The sequence below is a fragment of the Orycteropus afer genome, unplaced genomic scaffold (genome assembly GCF_000298275.1).
Source record: "Orycteropus afer afer isolate SDZICR_OR568_19922 unplaced genomic scaffold, OryAfe1.0 scaffold00042, whole genome shotgun sequence".
NCBI classification, from domain to species: domain Eukaryota; kingdom Metazoa; phylum Chordata; class Mammalia; order Tubulidentata; family Orycteropodidae; genus Orycteropus; species Orycteropus afer.
The window spans coordinates 11330848-11354251 of NW_006921629.1; the positions used below are offsets into that span (position 1 = coordinate 11330848).

The 23404-nt window shown below is 40.1% G+C and overlaps 1 protein-coding gene across 1 annotated transcript in view; it reads right to left on the reverse strand.

Annotated features, from left to right (window-relative positions):
• Positions 1–2213, reverse strand: part of METTL16 (methyltransferase 16, N6-methyladenosine) — a 110091-nt gene extending 107878 nt beyond the window's left edge. The window contains exon 1 of the mRNA XM_007937459.1: positions 2086–2213. Coding sequence (XP_007935650.1) covers positions 2086–2213 — 128 coding nt within the window. The remainder of the gene's footprint in view (positions 1–2085) is intronic.
• Between the last annotated feature and the right edge of the window lie 21191 nt (positions 2214–23404).

Here is a 23404-nt window from a genome sequence, read left to right on the forward strand (position 1 = left end):
GGTGACATAACCCAGAAACCAACCCAACTATGAAGTATCCAAAGTAAATAAACCTACAAGACTGTAAACAGGGAGCCAGAGACATTAATTGATAAACAAGGACAACTACAAACCAAAAAGAGGGAAATAATTGTGTAGTTACAGAACTTCTAAATGGTAGGGAAGTCAAGACAACTACAGGATAGAACGGACTATTCTAAACTTAGGAAGAAAACTATAAACCACAGGGTAACCTCAAAGAAAAATGATAAACCTTCACATCACAATAAAAACAAAGGACCAGCACAAATACATAACAAATATTAAAACAACAGCAATGGAGGAAATGATAACACGATTCATAAACAAAATGAGCTCAGCACAAAAAACTATATGGAACAAAGAAATCAACACCACGAAAAAGCACATAACAAAAGTGACAGCAACAAATTCATACCTGTCGGTAATTATATATCTGGTAAGGGACTTATCTCTAAGATTTACAGAAAACTCCAATGCCTCAAAAGCAAAGGAATTGAAATTGAATTCAATTGAAAAATGGGCTGAAGACAGGAATAGGCACTTCACCAAGGAGGATATTCAGGTGGCCAGCAAATACATGAAGAGATGCTCACGATCACTGGCCTTTAGAGAAATGCAGATCAAAACAAGATACCATCTCACCCCAGCATTGATGGCAAGGGTCAACAAAACAGAAAATAACAAATGTTGGCAGGGATGTGGAGAGATCAGGACTCTCACACATTGTTGGTGGGACTGTGAAATGATACAACCACTGTGGAAAGCAGTATGGCAATTCCTTAGAAAGCTGGAATCAGAGGTATCATTTGACCCAGCAATCTCATTACGAGGTATATATCCTAGAGGTGAGAGCCAGGACAGGAACAGATACAGACACACCCAAGCAAAAAGACAGAAACAACCTATGTGTCCATCAATGGAAGAGTAGATGACCAAACTAGGGTACATACACACAATGGAATGCTGTGTAGCACTAAAGAATAATGTAGAGTCTACAAAACACCACATAACATGGATGAACTTGGAGTGCTGTGTGAAATAAGTCAATCACAGAAAGACAAATATAGTATTAGTTTGTTGATGTGGAGGGTCCAGGAAAGGTTTATACATGGAGGAAAACTTTCTTTGTTGATTGCCAGGCAGGGAGGGGAACACTGCAAAAAAAAAACACATCGACTCATGTCATTTTAGTTTTGTGTATGTCATTGTACTTAAATTATATTTCAATAAAAAGCATTAAAAAAAAAAAGTCAAGTCCTGCCCTTGGACTTCCATTCCTAAAGCTATGAGAGACGACGGATAAGAGGAAGAAAAAAAGAGGTTCACAAAATGCCTCAAGCCCTATTCTTTGCCTTCTTTCTTCTCTTTAATCCCTGTTCCTCCTCACAGCAGATGAACTGCCACACCTCTCCACAGGCAGGCTTGGAATTTCCAATCTTCTCTATAACCCCCATAAAGTTTAAGAAGGGTTCTTTCTCACAAATTTAACACATACGTCAGTCATTCCCATACTATTGTAATTTTTGACATTTCTTAAAAGTACTTGCACTCTTATTTTCTAAAGTTTTAAAAGTCAACTTTTCAAACTTAAATTTTGCAACATCTTAGTAATTATTAATCTTTAGCAGTAATAGCATCTATGAAATCACAGTTTTAATATCCTGGTTATTATTTCCCTACCTCACATCAAAATAAACATACATTTATTAAAATAACAACTTTAGACCCTCACCCATCACCAGGGTTTTGAGCACATAGAGCACAATCCAAAGGTCTCTGTAGATACTCTAGGATCTCTGGTAGCTAAACTATAATTTGGACATCAAGAGATTTTTTAAAAGCTAGAAAGAAACTTAAAAGCATTTGGTCCAATTCCATCATTTCATAAATTAAAAAGCTGAGACCAGAGAGGGTAAGTGATTTGTCCAAGGCCAGATAACAAGTGTTTAATGAAATGTCTAGGACTAGCATTCAGTTCTATTATTAGTCCAGCACAACATCCACTACACCATGTCCACTCAGATTATACCAGAATGATACAGTATCAATAAATCTATAACCTACCTCACTCTTCCATTCAGGTTTATCTGAACATGCTGCTTAAAATCTGGGTATTTGGATGCTAGATACGCAAAGTCAGGAGGTTTGTCCTTGTATCTATTTCTTGCATGCATTGATTTACTCAGAGCCATCCTTAATTTAAAAAAAAAAAAAGAAAAGAAAAGAAATCAACATATTTAGTTAAAAAAAACTCTTAATGGGAAAAAGTTGTGGATGTCAATAGAAATAGTCAACAAATCTTTGCAGTCAAATGAGAAAGTAAAAATTATATTTTTTTAAAATTTACATAACATATAATAAATCATTATTTCTCAAACGAGGGGAAGGGAAAAAAAGCTCCTTCAAGAGCATAAAAGTGACAGAATGCAGTATAATCTATACCCAAGAATATTACAGTTTGAGGTTAGTTTTACAGTGGCCTTGCAAGAACTGAACATTTGATACCAAACTCTCACTGCTGTTGAGTCAGATCCGACTCACAGCGACCCCTCCTTGGGTTTCTGAGGCAGTTATCACTACGGAAGTAGATTGCCCAGTCTTCCTTCTGAGGAGTAGCTGGTGGGTTTGAACCATCAGCCTTCTCTTTAGCAGTCAAGTGCCTTACGCACTACACCACCAGAGCACCTGAACATTTGATAGTGTACCATAAAGTCAACAAGGTTTGAAAAATATCTTCTATTCCAATTTAATTGATAAATTTCAGTCTTGTCATTCCTAGGTGGCAAAAAAAAAAAAAAAAAGGAAACAAGCAATTTGATTTCTTCCAGATTCAAAAGAGGAAAAATGTTAACATGTTTAAAAAAGAAAACAAAAACTGAAAGAAAAATACTGTTAATGTTTTAGTAAGCATCTCTAGAAAATAGGTAATTTTTATAATATTTTAGTGTCAATCTTTGTGTGGTAGGTGATTTTATTTTCTTCTTTATATCTTTTTTCCAATTTTTTTTATAATGAGCATTCATAATGCAGTATTACATAAACCAGAAACCTAGGAGTTACCAAATAGTTCTCTCTCCCTCTCATATCCAAGAAATCACCAGTTCTGTGGATTTTACCTGTGAAATACCTCTCAAGTCCATCCATCTCTATCAAAATCATCCTAGTACAAATCTGAGGAGCCCTGGTGGCACACTGATTAAAGCACTTGGCTGCCAACCTTTTGCTAGTCAAAAGGTTGGCAGCCTAAATGCAACAGCAGCTCCACAGCAGGCAGACTGAGCCTTGGAAACTGTATGGCGCAGTTCTATTCTGTCCTAAAACGTCCTGTGAGTCAGAATAGACCCGATGACCACAACCAATCTAGACAGCTAGAAGAGCCTCTTAACTGGTCTCCCTGCATCTACTCTCGGTTCTCTGCATTCATTTTTCTACTTTTCAGTCAGAGTGACCATCTCCTAACACAAACCTCATTATGGCCTCTTCCTATGTCCACTTGCTCAAAACCTTACTCTTGGTATTATAAAAACAAATCTTTAATCCAGGAGGCATACAAAACCTTGAATGGTCTGGCCTTACCTTTTGCTTAAACCACACACTCCTTCCTTTTTCCTTTTAGGCCACATCCCTCTTGCTACAACGACTTTACACAGACAACATCTACCTGTAATGTTCTTTTCTTCCCCTCTTCACCTGGTGAACTGCCACTCATCTTTCAGATCACAGGTCAAGCAGCTCTTGCTCCAGAAAGTATTCTTTTCTCTAATCTCCTCAGTATGTCATACCCCCAATTATAAACTCTCATACCAACAAGACCTTTTCCTTTGCAGCCTTTGTTAGACACATAATTTTACACAGTATTAAGTCTGTCAGCATTCTATTTCAAAAAGTTTTTTTGACAGCTTTCTATATTCAAAATATATAACAAATTAAAAAAAAAGTCCTCACCCAAGACCTTTTCTCTGACCTCTAGATCATCTTTCTGCCTACCAGAATTCTCAGAATTCTCCATTTGAATGGCTCAAAAGTAGTTCAAGCCCAAGATGTCCAAAGCCACCTCAAACTGGTCTTCTAATTATCCCTCTCTACTGTAGTGGCTAAGACACTTGCCTGCTAACCAGACGGCTGGCGGTTCAAACCCACCAGCCACTCCTCGGAAGGAAGGTTGGGCGATCCTACTTCCATAGTGATACTGCCTCGGAAACCCAAGTGGGGGTCGCTATGAGTCGGGTTTGACTCGATGACACATAACAACAACAACAACAAGTGGCATCACCATATTTTTAGGTGCAGATAGAAATCTTTAGCACCTTCTCCTCTCCACCTTATCCTCATTCCACACAAAGAGAACAAACACCATATCCTAGATATTCTGTATCTCCAAATTTTTTCCTGACTGTCTGCTTTTCAGTATTCACAAGAGCATATCAGTCTAACTTACATCATTATCATCTCTTTCTTAGATTACTATAATAGCAATCTGAGACTCTTAACAAAGGTGAAATGAATTAAATTACAGATAGGGCAAATCTAGTTCATCAAATTTCTGTAGCATTCTCTAGAATGCTCTTTGGAAGTGAGGATGGTGAGACTACATCTTATGTACTTTGGACATGTATCAAGAGGGACCAGTCCCTGGAGAAGGACATCATCATGCTTGGTAAAGTAGAAGGTCAGTGAAAAAGAGGAAGACCCTCAATGAAACATACTGACACAGTGGCTGTAGCAATGGGCTCAAACATGGCAATGATTACAAGGATGGCACAGGACTGAATGGACAGTGTTTCATTATGTTTGTACACAGGGTCATTCGGCTCAACTCAATAACACCTACCAACAACAACAATTTCTTGCTAACCAAGCTTCTAATGGAGGCAATGGGTTCTTTGCTACATCACACCTTGCATCAGCACTGTCATGAACCCTCTCAAACCTACTCTGTTACTTTTTTCTTCCTGGCTCATTCTGCTCTAACCACACTGACATCTTCCTGTTTATCAAGTCTGGCACCATCCTGCCTCAGGACTTTTGTACTTACTGGTCCTTCTCCATGGGTATTATTTCTTCAGAAATACATATAAGAAAGGCTCCCCGCCTTCTTCAGGTTTTTGGTCAAATACCACCTTCTCAGTGAGGCCTTTCCAGAGTAACACACCCGCATCCTTGTCTCCCGTCCTGGCTTTAGTCCACTACACAGAACCTACCCACCAGACATTCTGTATATTCTACTTTTTATGTGTCCTGCCAATAAGTTTAACGAGAGAAAAGTTGTTTGCCTGTCTTGTTCACGGCCATATCCCAGAGCTTCAAACAGGGCCCGGCAGAATAGGTACTCAATAAATACTTGTTGATTGAAAGCACAACAGGCTGCTTTTCACTGTCCAGGCCACTGAAACACAGCACTCATTTCGGGTAGGCAGTACCTATCTTGAGTCTCAAAAGGCTTGCAGTCTTTTGTTCCAGATAATCTGAATCCAGAAAGCCACAGTCGTGGAGCCTTGAAAACAACGTTTCCACTGTTTCTTTCATCTTTCTCATAACTATGCTTCAGTTTCCCCGGTTCCTCCTGACCCGTGACCCTCTTCAACTACCATTTCTCTTAACATCTAATTTATTTCTGCAAAACAAAACTCCTTCTGCACAGATCGTTCCCTTCATCTCCATTTTCTCTCCTCACCTTCCCTGAGAAATCCTACTTTTTTCACTTGGCCCGCCACTGCCTTCATTCCTTTCACGCCTTCATCCTGCTCAGTTTTCTCCTGCCTCACTTTCAGGGATCTCCCTGAAACTCTTCAACCACTGTGGTCTTTCCCACTTCAATCCTAGTCTCTATTCTATTCGCCAACTCCTCCCATCCACCCACCCAGTCCCTCCCTCAGGCACACACTCTCTCATAAGGTCTGCATCCCTAAGACCCCGAAGTCCGCACCCTCATGGGCCCAGAACCAGAAAATGAGAAACCTGGGTGACCCACAAATTAAGTGAACTCGCAACCCTCGAGGGAGATGTGAAGTAACCCACCTCCGAGGCCGAAGTTCCTGCCAGACCAACTGTCTGGCGTGAGCCTCTACAACTCCATGGTCTTAAATCACCCGCAGAGCGAAGCTCCGAGAAACGCAGAACTTACGCTACCAGCGCGCCACCATCTTGTGCCACCATCTAGCCTCGTGATTGGACGAGTTACTATCGCGCTACTTAAAGCACAGCTTGAAGACCGAAGAACCTGTCGCGAGACCTGGAGTTTGCGACTCCTACAGACAGAAGAAGGGGGCGTGCTAGCAAACCGAGTCTTTTGTGGTGTTTCTCCAAGTGTGGTGTGAAGATCACGTGCATTAGAGTCTTCTAGGGGACTTTTTTTTTTAAAAAAGAAGGTAGGTTTCTAGGCCCCGCTCCAAATTTATTATAGCATACTCTCTGGAAGTTGGGCGGGGAATTTGAGGATGAGGGAGGGAGGCTTGGAGGTTTGGTGACTGTCAAGTAGGACTTAAAAAGAGCAACAGGTCTTTCTTCTTCCGATGTCTCATTTGATCACCACAGATAACCTTGTGAGGTAGGGAGAAGCAGTCTCACAAGGAAGAATAGAGGATCAGAGATACTAAGTCCTTTGTTCAACACACCCTGATGCTATCAAGACCCCATGTTCCATTTCATCACCTGCCTCTTGAACTGGAAGCACTGTTAATGCATTTCATTTTTCTTTTCAACTCGGTTGTATTCGTTTTTATCCTCTGGTAAGTCGGATGAGCGTTAGTCTCCATTTTACAATTGAAAGGGAAAGATTAATGATTTTCAAAAGGTACTGAGCCTCTGGACCCCCACCTAGTGCGTCTTTCTAGTAAAAAAGCTTACCTCTTAGTAATTAATGTGAAAGCGTCAGGCAAACCATTGCCATAAAATTGAGAGAGTGGGGATTAAGGGATGGAAACCTTCGGCTTTGTGCAGAACTGAGTGTACCAGTAGTCTCCTGAGATGTTTTCATTATTGTGTAACAAACCCCAAAAAAATATGGCTTAAAACAACAACCATTTTATTTGCTCACAGTTCTGCAGTCTGGACTGGGATTATTAACCTTGCCATTCTGCTGCCCTTGCTAGTGGTAATTTGTGTGGCTGCTTTGAGCTGGTGGGTCAGTGAAGACTGGGTTCAGCTGGAACAGCTGGGTCTCTGCTTGTCTCAGGTCCTCTTCCTCTCCATGTGGCCTTGCCACATGATCTCTTCAAGCAGTCAAACTTCTTTACATGGTGATTCAGGATTTCCACTAGGGTGAAAGTGGAAGCTGCCAAGCTTTCTTAAGATTTATATTACATGCAAGTAAAATTTCGCTGAAGATATTTCAAAATGGTTGCAGCAGTACATTGACAAGGAACTATCAGAAATTCAAGCCAGATCCAGAAGAGGACGTGGAATGAGGGATATCACTGCTGATGTGGGATGGATCTTGGCTGAAAGCAGAGAATACTAGAAAGATGTTTACCTGTGTTTGATTGACTATGCAAAGGCATTCGACTGTGTGGATCGTAACAAGTTATAGATAACATTGGGAGGAATGGGAATTCTGGAACAATTATGCTCAAGTGGAACCTGTACAGAGACCAAGAGGCAGTTGTTCAAACAGAACAAGGGGATACTGTGTGGTTTAAAATCAGGAAAGATGTATGTCAGGGTTGTATTCTTTCACCATACTTATTTATTTAATCTGTAGGCTGAGCACATAATCCAAGAAACTGGACTATATGCAGCATCATGGAGATGATTGAGATTGCAGATGACACAACCTTACTTGCTAAAGTGATGAGGACTTGGAGCACTATTAGTAAAGTAGAGGGTCAGAAAAAAAAAAAAAAGACGACTCTCAATGAGATGGATTGCACATTGGCTGCAACAATGGTCTCAAATATAGCAACAATTGTGAGGATGGCACAGGACCAGGCAGTGTTTTGTTCTGTTTTAACATGGGGTCACTGAGATTCAGAACCAACTTGACAGTACCTAACAACAACAAGAACAGAACTGGCACAGTATCACTTACACAGTATTCTATTTGTCACAAAGCCATGTTTTCACATACAGAAAAGGCTTGTGAGGGTGGCAATATCAGATGACATAGTACATTGGAACCACCAGTGTAACAGAATACCACAGAAAGTTTTCTGTCAACAGTATTTAGTGCTCACTTCCAAAGGTACACAAGTAAGGTGAAACAGTAAATGGCCCTGGAGGAATGATTGGGGCAAAATGGATGTATTTAAGATGCTGGTAACCTTATGATCCAGCAATTCCACTTGTAAGTTTATATCCTAGAGATATAAGAGTAGTGACATAAGTAGACATATGCACACCTACGTTTATTGCAGCATGGTTGAATCTGGAGGACATTATTATGCTGAGTGAAATAAGTCAGTCACAAAAAGACAAATACTGTATGATGTCACTTTTAAAAAGTTAAGAATAGGTAGGTATACACACAGAAAGCAATATTCTTTGATGGTTACCAGGGATGGAGGAGAGGGAGGGGGAATCACTTTCTAGGTAGTTGTTATGTGCCGAGTTGGACCCGACTCATAGCGACCCCTCCTTGGGTTTCCGAGGCAGTATCACTACAGAAGTAGATTGCCCAACCTTCCTTCTGAGGAGTGGCTGGTGGGTTTGAACCTCCAGCCTTCTGGTTAGCAGTCAAGTGCCTTAGGCACTATGCTACCAGAGCTCCCTTCTAGGTAGTAGACACTTGTTATTTTTGGTGGTGGGAAAGACAATACCCAAAATGAGTCTACACAATTTGACCAAGGTAAGTGAAGACACAAGAATAAGGGACAGTTTTGGTAAATGCACACAATTTTGCAACAATAGTATTAAAAAAAAAATTGCCATCAAGTTGATTCTGACTCATAGTGACCCCCCCCCTTGGGTTTCTGAGGCATTATCTCTATGGAAGTAGCTTGCCCAGTCTTCCTTCGAGGAGTAGATGGTGGGTTCAAATCTCCAGCCTTCTGGTTAGCAGTCAGATGGCTTAGGCACTATGCCACCAGAACTCCTAACAACATTTTAACGATCAAAAATTAGGTGTGAAGTTACAAGAATAGATATTCATGCATGGAATTGATTCTAACCCATAGCGACTCCCATTGTGTTTCTGAGGCAGTAAATCTTTACGGAAGTAGATTGAGTCGGATCGGATCCGACTCATAGCGACCCCTCCTTGGGTTTCTGAAGCAGTATCACTATGGAAGTAGATTGCCCAACCTTCCTTCTGAGGAGTGGGTGATGGGTTTGAACCACCAGCCTTCTGGTTAGCAGTCAAGTGCCTTAGGCACTATACTACCAGAGCTCCTATATATATATATAGGAAGGCATATGTAAGTACAGGCACATGCATGTATTGGTATATATGTAGGCATATGTATGTATACACGTTTGTGTGTGCTACATATACATACATACAATAAAGCACTTAGGGGGCACAGTTACAATGATTTCCTATCCAAACACCTCATGAGATTTGTTTACTGGGTTAAAAGGCTTAGGACCAAAATCTCGTGAGACAACAACCCTAACATAGTTCATAAAGATAATGTTCTACATACTAGTTTGATGAATAGGTCTGGAGTCTTAAAAGCTGGTAAGCAGCCATCTAAGTTATAAGTATTGGTCTCTTGTCATCTGGAGCAAAGGTAACCAAAAATTCAAAGAAGAAACTAGTCCATGGGACTAATAGCCCACAAGAACCACATTGTTATGTGTTGAATTGTGTCCTTAAAAAATATGTCAACTTGGCTAGGCCATGATTCTCAGTATTATGTAACTGTCTTCCATTTTCTTATCTGATGCAATTATCCTGTGTATTGTGAATCCTAGCCTCTATGATGTTAACAAAGGAGCTCTGGTGGTGAGGTGGGTAAGGCATTTGGCTGCTAACCAGAAGGTCAGTGGTTCAAACACACCAGCTGCTCCTCCGGAGGAAGTGGGGGCAATCTACTTCCATAAAGGTTTACAATCTTGGAAACCCTGTTGGTTGGAATTAACTCCGAGGCAGTGGGTTATGATGTTAATGAGACAGGATTAGAGGCAGTTATGTTAATGAGGCAGGAGATAAACTACAGGATTAGATAGTATTTTAAATCAATCTCTTTTGAGATACCAAAGAGATTAAACAAGCAGAGATCAGGGAGACCTCCTACCACCATGAGAGAAGAATTAGGAGTGGAGTACATGCTTTGGACTTGGGGTGCCTGTATGGAGAAATTTCTAGGTCCAGGGGGAAGATGGATGACAAGAACCTTCCTCCAGAGCCAACAGAGAAAGCAAGCCTTTCCCTGTAGCTGGTGCCCTGAACTCAAACTTCTAGTCTCTTAAACTGTGAAAGAATAAATTTCTGTTTGTTACAGCCATCTACTTGTGGTATTTCTGTTACAGCAGCACTAGGTAAGTAAAACATAATGGTCATATCTAGCCTGAGACCAGAACTAGATGGTTGGCTACTACTACTTACTGTTCTGACTAGGGTCACAATAGATAGCCCTGGGTAGAATGGGAGAAAAAAAACCAAATTCCTAAAAAAACAAAAAAAAGCCCATACTTACTGGGCAGATAAGACTAGAAGAACCCCTGAGATTGTCCCCCTAACTTGAAACTTAAGCTAATCGCAGAGGACACCTTTCAGCCAAATATTAGATTGGTTTATAAAATAAAGAATATTTATTACCCATGAGTACTGTGCTTCCTTAAATAATCAGGTATGAGAGACCCAATGGTCAACATTTACCCTAAATCAAAAATGGGTAGTTAAGGAGGGTCAGGGAAGCCAGATCAATGGAAACGGAACACAGGTTGGGAATGAGAATGCTGACACACATTGTGAAAAATGTAACCAATGTCACTGAACAGTTTGTATAAAAATGATTCAGTGGGAACCTAATTTGCTGTGTAAACTTTCACCTAAAACACAATAAAATATTATTCAATAATAACGATAAAAAGAAGATGCTGGTGAATTTTCCTTTAAGCTCTAAACAGATTCATCTCCCCTGTGAGTTGAGCCAGAGAGACCCTAACCCTGTAGCCAAGCAACATGAGCTTTAATCCTGGTCCCAGTACTTACTAACCATGTGATCACGGGCAATTTACCTATACTACTCACCCCTCAGGATGTTCAATGTTGCAAAATAGGATCATAATCTCATAGAGTTCTGTGAGAATTAAATCAGATAATGCATAAACACTTAACATAGTGTCTGGCACATAGTAAGGTTTTTTTTTAATTATTTAATTGTGATTTGGGTGAAATTTTACAGAGCAAATTGTTCTTAATGTTATGGATTATAACTTGTCTGGTCAGCCTCCACTTTCTTAAAAATTATTTTATAAAGATAAAACATGTTCATTACAGAAAAGGTGTAAACAAAAATAATAATACAGAAAAGTATGGAAAAGAAAGGAAAAATTCTCTAAAATCTCACTACCCAGTTCCAAAAAACATCACATTTTGGTAATCTAACTTCTGGATCTATATGAATATATGGCCCTAAAGATATGTCACTATACCAAACCAAAAACCAAACTCACTGCATTGAATCAATTCTGACTCATAGCAATCCCCACTGGGTTTCCAAGGCTATAAATCTTTATGGAAACAGATTGCCCATCTTTCTTCCTCAGAGCAGCTGGTGGGTTTGAACCACTGACCTTTTGGTTAGCAGCCAAATGCCTTAACCACTACACCACCAGAGCTCCTTATATAGCTAGAGTATATACTTTTTATACAAATAGCATTATATATATTTTTACTCAAATATAAATCTTCAAGTTTCTCCTATTTCAATTACTACAGTTCTATATATCATCTTTTGTGATGGGTATAATTAAAATGCAATTGTATGAATGTGCCCAATTTTTAACTAATCTCATATAAATGGACATGAAGTTGCTTCCAATAAAACTTATATGGCTTGCTCCCAAAACTGACACCATGATAAATACATCTATTGTTTATAATTTTTTTTTAACATAAAATGAAAATTATCTGGAGCTTCCACAAAATAGATCAACAAGGTATTCTTTAACATTTCCCTCTTAGGACTTCTCTCCTAACTGCTCATAAATCTGCCAAGGACTTACTATGATCAGTGAAGTCTGTCCAGCTTCCCCACTCCAACAAGGACAGTATATGTGTCCAATTATTGTTAGGTTGTCGGGTGCCATTGAGTCAGCTCTGACTCACAGCCACTGTATGTACAACAAAACAAAACACTACCTATCATGGGCCATCCTCATGATCCTTGCTGTCTGTGCCTGAGCCCATCATTGCACCCACTGTGTCTATCCATCTCACTGAGGGTCTTCCCTTTTTTTGCTGACCCTCCACTTTACCAAGCATGATATCCTTCTCCAGGGAACGGTCCCTTCTGACAACATGACCAAAGTAGGTAAGAAGAAGTCTGGCCATTCTCGCTCCCAAGGAGCATTCAGGCTGCATTTCTTCCCGAACAGATTTGTTAGTTCTTCTGGCAGTTCATAGTACTTTCAGTATTCTTCAACACCACAACTCAAAAGCATCAACTCTTCTTCGGTCTTCCTTACTCACTGTCCAGCTTTCACATCTATATGAGGCTATTGAAAATACCATGGCTTGGATTAGGTGCACGTTAGCTTCAGAGAGACATCTTTGCTTTTTAGCACTTGAAAGAGGTCTTTTGGAGCAGATTTGCCCAGTGCAATATGTTGTCTTATTTCTTGACTGCTGCTTCCATTGGTGTTGATTGTGGAACCAAGTAATATGAAATCTTTGACAACTTCAATCTTTCCTTCATTTATTGTGATGCTGCTTATTGGTCCACTTATAAGGATTTTCATTTTCTTTATGTTGAGGCCTAATCCATACTGCAGACTCTAGTCTTTAATCTTAATCAGTAAATGCTTCAAATGATCTTCACTTTCAGCAAGCAAGGTTGTGTCATCTGCATATTGCAGGTTGTTAAGGAGTCTTCCAGAAGCTCTGGTAGCGTAGTGCCTAAGGCACTTGACTGCTAACCAGAAGGCTGGTGGTTCAAACCCACCAGCCACTCCTCGGAAGGAAGGTTGGCCAATCTACTTCTGTAGTGACACTGCCTCGGAAACCCAAGGAGGGGTCGCTATGAGTCGGGTCCGACTTGATGGCACATAACAACAACAACAGCAATGAGTCTTCCACTGCTATTCATAAGGTTTTCACTGGCCAATACTTTTAGAAATGGATGACCCCTTGCTTCTTCTGAATCTGTCTTAGTCTGGAAGTGCTGCTAAAACCTGTCCACCATGGGTGACCCTGCTGGTATTTGAAATACCAGTGGCATAGCCTCCAGCCTAATAGCAACATGCAAGCCACCATAGTAGGACAAACTGACAGACAAATGGTGGAGGTGTCCAATTAGTCAGTTACATCCTTTGCTTCTTGTAACCACTCGGAGTTGTAGTAGGAAACGGATTCTGCACATCCAACATATGCTGCATACCTGGTGCCAGAGCTGCTTTCATCATCAGTCACTTACTGGGCTAAAATTACTCCTTGGGCCAGAAGCCTAAACTCTCAATTTACTGAAGTTAATTATTTCAAGGTCTTTATTGCTCTTTCCTGCCATTGTACTTTGGCCAGGACCAGCCAGTCAACATGTACAAGACTGAAAACCAAGAAATAGTATGCATAGACCAAAAAATTTGAAGATACTCAGAAAAAATAGAAAGCAAATAGGAATAACAATTAGAATGTCAAGAGGTTTTTATGAAAGACTTAAGGTCATTATGAAATTTATCTGGAAAACTCAGTGCCAAATGCTGTTGTTCAGTGCTGGTGAATTGGTTCTGACTCACAGTGACCCTATGTAACATAAAACGAAATGCTACCCCATCCTGTGCCATCCTCACAATCATTGTTACGTTTCAGCCAGTTTTGCAGCCACTGTGTCAATGCATCTCATTGAGAGCTTCCTTTTTTTGCTGATCTTCTACTTTACCAAATGTGATGTCCAAACTGGTCCTTTCTGATAATATGCCCAAAGTACGCAAGATAAAGTCTCACCATCCTCATGACCAAGGAACATCTTGGCCATACTTCTTCCAGGACAGATTTGTTCATCTTCCGAGTCCATGGTATATTCAATATTCTTTGCCAACACCATAATTCAAATGTATTTATTCTTCTTCAGTCTTCTTTATTCACCCTACTTTCATAGGCATATGAGGCAATTGAAAATACCATGGCTTGGGTCAGGCACACCTTAAGTTCTGAAAGTGACATCTTCGCTTCTTAACACTTTAAAGAGTTGTTGTTTTTTTTCCCTGCAGCAGATTTGCCCATTGCAATACATCTTTTGATTTCTTAACTGCTGCTTCCATCAGTGTTGATTGTGGATCCAAGTAAAATAAAATTCTTGACAACTTCAATATTCAAAATGTGCAAATATAGCCATTAATAGTGTTTTGCACTTGGGAAAAATTAAAATTACACTCTCTACATAAAACATATCCCATATGTATTAACAAACAAAACAACCATAAAAACAAAAGCAACTATGAAAGTGTTAGAAAAAAATTTTGAAAAAAACATTGAAAATGTTTCTATAAGCTTAGAATTGGGAGGACCCTCTAAAGATACAAAACTCAAAAACTACAAAGGAAAATATTGCCAAATTTGATTATATATAAATTTAAACCTAAATATAATAAAAGATACTATAAATAATGGACAAAAAACAGGGAGAAATTATTTGCATTATATATAAAAAGGGTTAATATTAGGATATATTCTTAAATAATAACAAATCAATAAGAAAATAATCCATATTGAATGGGCAAAGGTTATGAACAGGAAACTTACAAAAGAGCATATATAATTGACCAATGAACATGAAAAAAGGCTTAATGTCAATAGTAATAATGGATGGGCATATTAAAACAACTATGATTACCATTTTTTTTAACACATCAGATTATCAAAAATATTTTAGAAATTTATACTATACAGTGACAGTAATGTTGACTCTATTGGCTAGCTTTTCCTGTGTAATAAATCACCAGAAAATTTAGTGGCTTAAATCAGCAGATAATAATTATTACTCACAATTCAATGGGTCACCTGGGCAGTTATTCTGGTCTGGGCTACTTCAGCTGATTTCTGAAGTCCATTAAAGGCTCTGCTAGGGCTTGAATAGTCTAGGATGACCTCACTTGAAAGTCTGGAAGTTGGCAGGCCTGTTTTGGTTTAGGATCCCAAAACTCCAAAATCAGTGCCATCCAGTTGATTCTAACTCATAGTGACCACCACTGGGTTTCCAAGGCTGTAAATTTTTACAGAGGCAGACTGCTTCAACTTTCTTCTATGGAACAGCTAGTGGGTTCAAACCACCAACCTTAAAATCTAAGGTGTCCATTCCTAAAATATCCGTGGAAGGAGGAAAGTGATGACAGCAAATTGCTTTTAGAGGGAAGAACTGGTGGCTGGAAGACAAAAGTAGAAAATCACTGCTTTAAAAAAAAAAAAAAAAAAAAGATTGATTTTGGACCAAAGGTATGCAGTTTGAAAAGTAAATAAATGAAATGTACATATTCTTCTAACCAGAAATTCCAATAGTAAGTTTATATCTGAGATAAATACATGTTTACAGTGAGGTAGGTACAACAATGATCACTGATACAGTGTTTATAAAAGAGAAAAAAAATGGGAACAACTTAAATGCCCTCAGCAGGAAAATAACTGAATATATTATAAAACCAAAAAACAAACTCCCAGCCATTGAGTCCATTCCAACTCATAGTGACCCCCACTGGGTTGCCAAGGTAAATCTTTACGGAAGCAGACTGCCCCATCTTTCTTCCACAGAGTGGCGGACAGATTTGAACCACTGACCTTTTTTTTGGTTAGCAGCCAAATGGTTTAGCCACTTGTAATGGTTATGTTTGTGTGTCAACTTGGTGGGACTGGTTGTGTGGCTGGGCAGCTGGTGGTAGTATTCCCCATGATGAGACTGGCAATCAACTCATGGTGGAATCTACCACAAGCAGCTGAGTAACTGCCTTTGGGATGTGATCTGCTTCTTGTATATAAGGAGACGCTTTGGAAATGGTCTCTAGCCTGTGGCATGCTTGGACCCTGCATGTAGCTGTGCCGTTGCTCAGCAGCCTGCTATGCTCTGCCGACCTTGGGAGTTACAATGGACTTAAGTTAATGGCCTGCCATGTGGTTTGGTAATATCAGGACTGTGCCTTTTTACTTGTCAACCTTGGGGCTTGTCAGCCTCAGCAGCCAGGAGCTGTCTGAGTGAAGAAATGCCTCTAGCTCCAGTGGGTCAGGAGCCGGAGGCAGAGCTGGACCCCAAGGTTGGAGGGGCTTTCACCTAGCCCCTAGAGCCTGGCACTTTGAACTTGGACTTAAAACCTCCAAACTGTAAGAGAATAAACTGTTTGTTAAGGCCATCCCCATTTGTGGTATATTCCTGTCAGAGCAGCACTAGGTAACCAGAACACCACTATACCACCAGAGCCACCTCCAAATAAATAATAACTAAAAACCAAATAAATAATAATGTATCTATGTTACAAAATGCTATATAACTTAAAAAAAAAAAAAAAGCAAATCCATATCTACCGATATGGAAAATTTCCAAGATATAGAGTAAGATAAAAACCAATTATGAAATACCAAAAACCCAAACTCAATGCCATGGAGTTGGGTCTGACTCATAACAAACTGTCCTTGGGTTTCCAAGGCAGTATCACTATGGAAGTAGATTGCCCAACCTTCCTTCCAAGGAGTGGCTGGTGGGTTTGAACCGCCAGCCCTCTGGTTAGCAGGCAAGAAAAAAACTAGACATAGGAAAAGCAAAAAGCCTAAACTGATCATTGTGGTTACCTCATGGAAATTGAACAGTAATGTTAGATGTAGAGGCATTGTGTGACTTTAATCTTTTCTGTATCATTTGAATGTTTTACAATAAAAATATATTAATATAGCATATGCATAATTTAAAAAAAAATAGATTTAAAGTAAAACATACAAAGAGAAGAAGACAAAATCAGGACGGTCAAGAACCACAGTTTGAAACTCATGCAAGTAAAGACAGTTTGGAGGCAGAGCCAAGTCACTCTGGCCTGGGCATCTGTTCAGGGCACTTATTTCCCAGACAATGATGCAGAGATTGAGGCAGCCACAATCTTGTGGCACTTCCATGTCTATGTGCTTCCAAGAGCACCACAGCAAGGCAAGAAAGAGAATGGAGAATCTCATACCACCTTTATAGTGTTTCCACTTAGAAGAGACACGTATCACTTCTACTCACATTTCATCAGCTAAAGCAAATCACATGCACCCATCTAATTTGGAAGAGTGAGGAATGCAGTGTTTTCAGGTGCCCAGATATTGTTGGAAAATAATCATGCTCACTACCTGTGCCTCACCTACAATCACCAGAGCATCAGAGATAGGTATAACAGAATCTGCACATAGTAGATGAACAGGATTTAAATTTAAAGATGACAAAATATCCAACAGTAACCAAAAATACAAAGAAAACCAGCACCATGAAAGTTAGCCATTTGTGTTGATCACATTTAAGCAGAAAAGGAATTCGTTAGAGGGTATTAGGTAGCTCACAGGACTGTGGGAAGAGGTGGAATGATGCCCGGGAATAATTCCCAAAACCATGCTGCAGAACTGGCCTGATGAGGAAAATGCTGCTGTGGCTGCAGGCACTGCCACAGAGGACGCGCACCAGGGACTTGTCTTCCCTGTTACTGCCACTGTTGTCAGCACCATTTGGTATCAAACATCCTGCATCTATATTTATGACCTCTGCTGCCCTCAAAAGCCAAAATTCTCTTGTCTCCACCCGCAATGGCAGAATAGGAATACTCTTTATTTCCTCATGCTGCTTCCTTGCAAGAGAAGATTGACTTGAGTGTTTCTGATTGCTGACATTTAGGGACCATGCTTTCTTCCTCCTTGCTGCAAGGAAAACTGGGAATCTGATTTCCCATAAGATAGAAAAATCATTTGCAAGATAACGGAATGCTTCAAATGTCCACGACCGTGTAAAATTCAAGAGAAAAATTAGCACTGCTTTAACTACTACACCACCAGAGCTCCTTTGGACACAATTAGAACATCTCAATTCTACTACATTGCATAGTTAAATCAGACCATCTCCCCTTCACCTCTGGAACTGTTTGGAGTTAAAATGCTCCCTCTTTTTTTTGGCCTGATTATTTCATGGGATAAATTCCTGTATATGGGCCTGTTGAGCCAAAATGTAAGAATGCAAGCTCCATGATGACAAGGACTAGTTTGATCACTGTAGTACCCTTGGCTCCAGAACAGTGCCTGGCACACAGTAATCACTCAGCATTGTTAAATGAATGGATGAAAGAGGATGTACATCTTAAATTTTGCACACACCAAATTGCCCTGCATAGGATTTGTTCTGAATTACACTCCCACCAATAGCCCATGAAAGTGTCAGTTTCCCCATATCCTCAGTGACATTGGTCATTATCATTTTTGTCAACCTCCTAGCCAATCTCATAAGTGAAAATACTGCTATTGTTACTGTTCTTTGTACTTATTTATTAGTGTGGTTTAACATCTTTTTTATGTTTGCTCATCATTGATATTCCTTCTTTTGTAACTTGCCCTTCCTGTTTTCTGCCCTCTTTTCTTTTGAAGTAATCATTTTCAAATTGTAGGGAATTCCTATATATAAGGAAGATATATTTGTCATGGAGCCCTGTTGGTGCAGTGATTAAACTTGGCTGCTAACCAAAACATTGACGGAACCCATCAGTCACTCCCAGGGAGAAGGGTCACTATGAATCTGAGTCAACGCGACAGCCGTGGGTTTGGGGTTTGGAACTTTTGTCTGTCATACATATTGTAAACACTGTCCTAGTTTGTCATTTGTCTTTCAACTTTGTTGGTGATTTCAGCATTCAATAATTTTTAATTTGTATGTAATTTAATTCATTAGTCATTGCACTTAGAATCTCTGGTTTCCTTCTTGGATGATAAATGTTCACACACAATAGCTTATTTGATGTACACTTACATAGCACTATTCTAAGCACTTAGCAATCATCTCCTCATTTAACCCTCCTATCAACCCTTCAAACTATAGGTACTATTATTAGCCCCCATGTTATGGAAGGAGAAGTAGACACAGAGAACTTTAGTAAGTTGCCCAAGAATGTCAGTAAGTCATGGAACTGGGATTTGAATCCAAGTAATTTGTCTTTAGATGTAACACTATGTTACATCTAATCTCTTCCAGAAGTCCCCACTTACATCTCTTTAGTATGTCAACTTCTTTTAAGTATATTTCCCTATCTATAAAATGGTACTTATACAAACTCCTCATAGGGTTATTTCAAGGACTCTGGTGGTATAGTGCCCAAGGCATTTGTCTGCTAACCAGAAGGGGGGTGGTTCAAACCCACCGGCCACTCCTCAGAAGGAAGGTTAGGCAATCTACTTCTATAGTGATACCACCTTGGAAACACAAGGAGGGGTTGCTGTGAGTCAGATCCTACGCCACAGCAGTGAATTTGGTTTTTTGGTTTTTTTTTGCTTAAATGAGAAAAGCACATATGTAAGGCAATTGGCACAGAGCTCAGGTCACAGTAAGTACTCAATGAATGTTCACTGTTGTTATTATTAATCTATCTGTATCTAGTGAAATATGGATCTTTTCCAAATACCATTTTTAACCCATCAATTTGAATTGCCCCCTTGGTAATTCTTCCCACATGTGCTTGAGTTTATTTCTAGACTTCTGTTTCATTGATCTGTCTGCCTATTTCTACACATGTACACATTTGTTTAAATTATTGCAGCTTTCTATTACTATACATGAAAATATCACATGTTGCTGTTTGGTGCCATCAAGTTGGCTCCGACTCATAGCCACCCCCATGGGTTTCCGAGGTGGTGCAATGGAACAGAATAGTGCCGAGTCCTACACCATCCCCACAATGCTTGCTAGTCTTGAGTCCATCATTGCAGCCACTGTGCCCATTCATCTCATTGAGGGTCTTTCCCTTTTTTGCTGAGCCTCTACTTCACCAAGTATGACATCCTTCTCCAGGGACTGGTCCCTTCTGAAAATACGACCAAAGTAGGTGAGGCGAAGTCTGGTCATTCTCACTTCTGAAGAGCATTCCAGATGCACCTCTTCCAGGACAGATTTATTCATTCTGGCAATCCATAGTATTTTCAGTATTTTTCACCAACACCACAATTCAAAGGTATCAATTCTTCTTCACAGTCTTCCTTATTCATTGTCCAGCTTTAACATGCATATGAGGCTATTGAAAATACCATAGCTTGGGTCAGGCACACCTTTCAAAGTGACGTCTTTGCTCTTTAACACTTTAAAGAAGTCTTCTGCAGCAGATTTGTCCAGTGCGATACGATGTCTGATTTCTTGATTGCTGCTTCCATGGATGTTGATTGTGGATCTAAGTAATATTAAATCTTTGATAACTTAATTCTTTTCTCATTTTATCATGATGTTGCTTATTGGTCCAGTTGTGAGGATTTTTGTTTTCTCTGTGTTGAGGTGTAATCCATACTAAAGGTTGTCATCTTTTATCTTAATCAGTAAGTGCTTCAAGTCATCTTCACTTTCAGCAAGCAAGGTTTTGTCATCTGCATAGCATAGTTTGTTAATGATTCTTCCTCCAATCCTGATGCCATGTTCTTCTTCATATTGTCCAGCTCCTCGGATTATTTGCTGAACATACAGATTGAATAAATATGGTGAGAGGATATAACCCTGACACACACCTCTTCCTGATTTTGAACCATGCAATATGCCCTTATTCTGTTCAAGTGATAGCCTCTTGGTCTATGACAGACCACTTGGCTGGCTGGCTGTCATACTGTGGTGGCTTGCATGTTGCTGTGAAGCTGGAAGCTATGCCATCAGTATTTAAAATACCAGCAGGGCCACCCATGGTGGGCAGGTTTCAGTGGAGCTTCCAGTCTAAGACAGACTGGGAAGAAGGACGAGGTCATCCACTTCTGAAAAAAATTAGCCGCTGAAAACTTTGAGAACAGGGAGTGTTCAGGGAACATATCACAGTGAGTTTGGCTGGAGGGTGGGTAAGTATTCAATTCATTGATCAACTGATGGGCACTTAGCTTGATTCTATCTTTTTGCTATTGTGAATAGTGCTGCAATGAACACAGGGGTACGTGACACTGTATTTTGAGTGTCTTCCAATCTAGGGGGCTTATCTTCTAGCACTATATTGGACAGTGTCCTATTATGATCTGTAGGGTTTTCCCTGGCTAATTTCCAGAAGTAGATCACCAGGCCTTTCTTCCTAGTCTGCCTTAGTCTGGAAGCTTCACTAAAATTATCCACCATGAGTGACCTTGCTGGCATTTGAAATATTGGTGAGATAGCTCACAGCATCATAGCAACATGCAAACCACCTCAGTGAACAAACTGACAGGTGGTGGATGGATGCTTTATCCACTGTTTAAAGCAAAGAAAAGGCAACTTCACAAAGTCATCTATTAGGTTGCAAAATGGCCTTAACTCAGACAAGAAGCCACAAGTAAATAAACTGAGCTCTGCAGGCCAGCTGTACAGTGAGCTTTAATCTTCTAGGGCCTCAGTTTCTTCATCTTCTTCTCTCCCTTATTTTCTTAATTGCATTTAAATTTTTTTTGTTGTAGTAAAATATATGTAACAAAGCATTAGCCATTTCAACCTGCTTTACATGTACAATGCAATGTCATTAATTACATTCATCATGTTGTTCAACCATCACCACGTCTGTTCCCAAATTTTTCATCACCCTTAACAGAAATGCAGTATTCCCTAAACTATAACTCCCTGTTTCTTCCTCCCAGCAGCCCCTGATAACCACTGCTAGACTTTGATCTCTACGTTTACCTATTTTAGATATTTCAGATAATTGAGGTCCTACAATATGCATCCTTTTGTTTCTGAATAATCTCATTCAGTATATTTTCAAGGCTCATCCATGTGTGAAAGCGTTCATCAGAGCTTTATTTCTCTTTATGGCTGAGTAATATTTCACTGTGCATATATATCACATTTTGTTTATTCATTCATCTGTCGATGGACATTTAGGATGTTCCCACTTTTTGGCTGTTCTGAATAATGCTGCCTTACACATTGTGTACAAGTTTCTATGTGGACACATGTTTTCATTTATTTGAGGGTCTAGTCCTGGAAAACGTCATCATGCTTAGTAAAGTAGAAGGTCAGTGAAAAAGTTTCGGAAGACCCTCAATGAGATGCATTGACACAGTGGCTACAACAAGGGGCTAAGACTTAGTGCAAAAAGGGTATAGAGGTGGCAGCATCTTTTGACCTCCTCTAACTTCACAAGAGGGAGAATCACCACTGGCAGCCCAAGGCTTATTCCTAGGAGGCCAGACATGCCACCACTCCAGCCTTTTTTTACCAACTCTGAACCAGCTGTCCCTCCCATGGCACTCACTACTTCTCTGCTGGGTTCAATAATTTGTTGCAATGGCCACATAGAACTCATAGACAATACTCACAATTTTGGGGTTTATTAAGGAAGTATCAGGCTCCAATTTGGGTTCAGGAATGCTCTCAGGACACAATTCTTCAATCAGCACAGTCTCCCCTCTGCTATGGCCCCAGGCATGCCTCCCTGGTCCTTAGTCTCTCAGCCTAGCCTCTGCTCTGCTCAGGCAAGTGTTGCAAAGCTCTGCCGATAGGTTGGAAGGAAGGTTGGGTAATCTACTTCCATAGTGATACTGCCTTGGAAACCCAAGGAGGGGTCGCTACGAGTCAGGTCCGACTCGGTGGCACATAACAACAACAATAGGTACATGCAAGTGCACCCCACTCTGCCACCAAGCCTCCTGCCCTTTGCACTCAGCTTTCTTGCTCTGTGAGCCAGCAAGCCCAATGCTCTGTCTCATGGCTCTCGGTTCCTCAGCTGGTTGTCTCAGCTGGTCATCTCTGTCAAAGAGGTCCAAGCAGGGATTTCAGGTCCAAGAATGTGCTCTACTAGAACTCTGGCTCTTCTTTCTTGATGGCAGTGAGATCCCCCCTTCTGCCTCTAGGAGGGCTTGTTTTAACTCCAGCAGCATAGCAAAACTAACCAATCCTCATTACAGTTCCATACACCTTATTTGCATGTTTTCAACCAGTAATCTGGTAAGAGTCACAAAGACTGGCTAGTAAAGCCAAACCAAGTAAGTCACAGCACCACCCATAGCAATAATTGTGAAGATGGCTCAGTACGGGGCAGTGTTTCTTTCTGCTGTACACAGGGGTCACTATGAGTCAGAACCACTTGATGGCACCTGACAACAACCAAAACTAAAAATCAAACTCACTGCCATTGAGTCAGATCC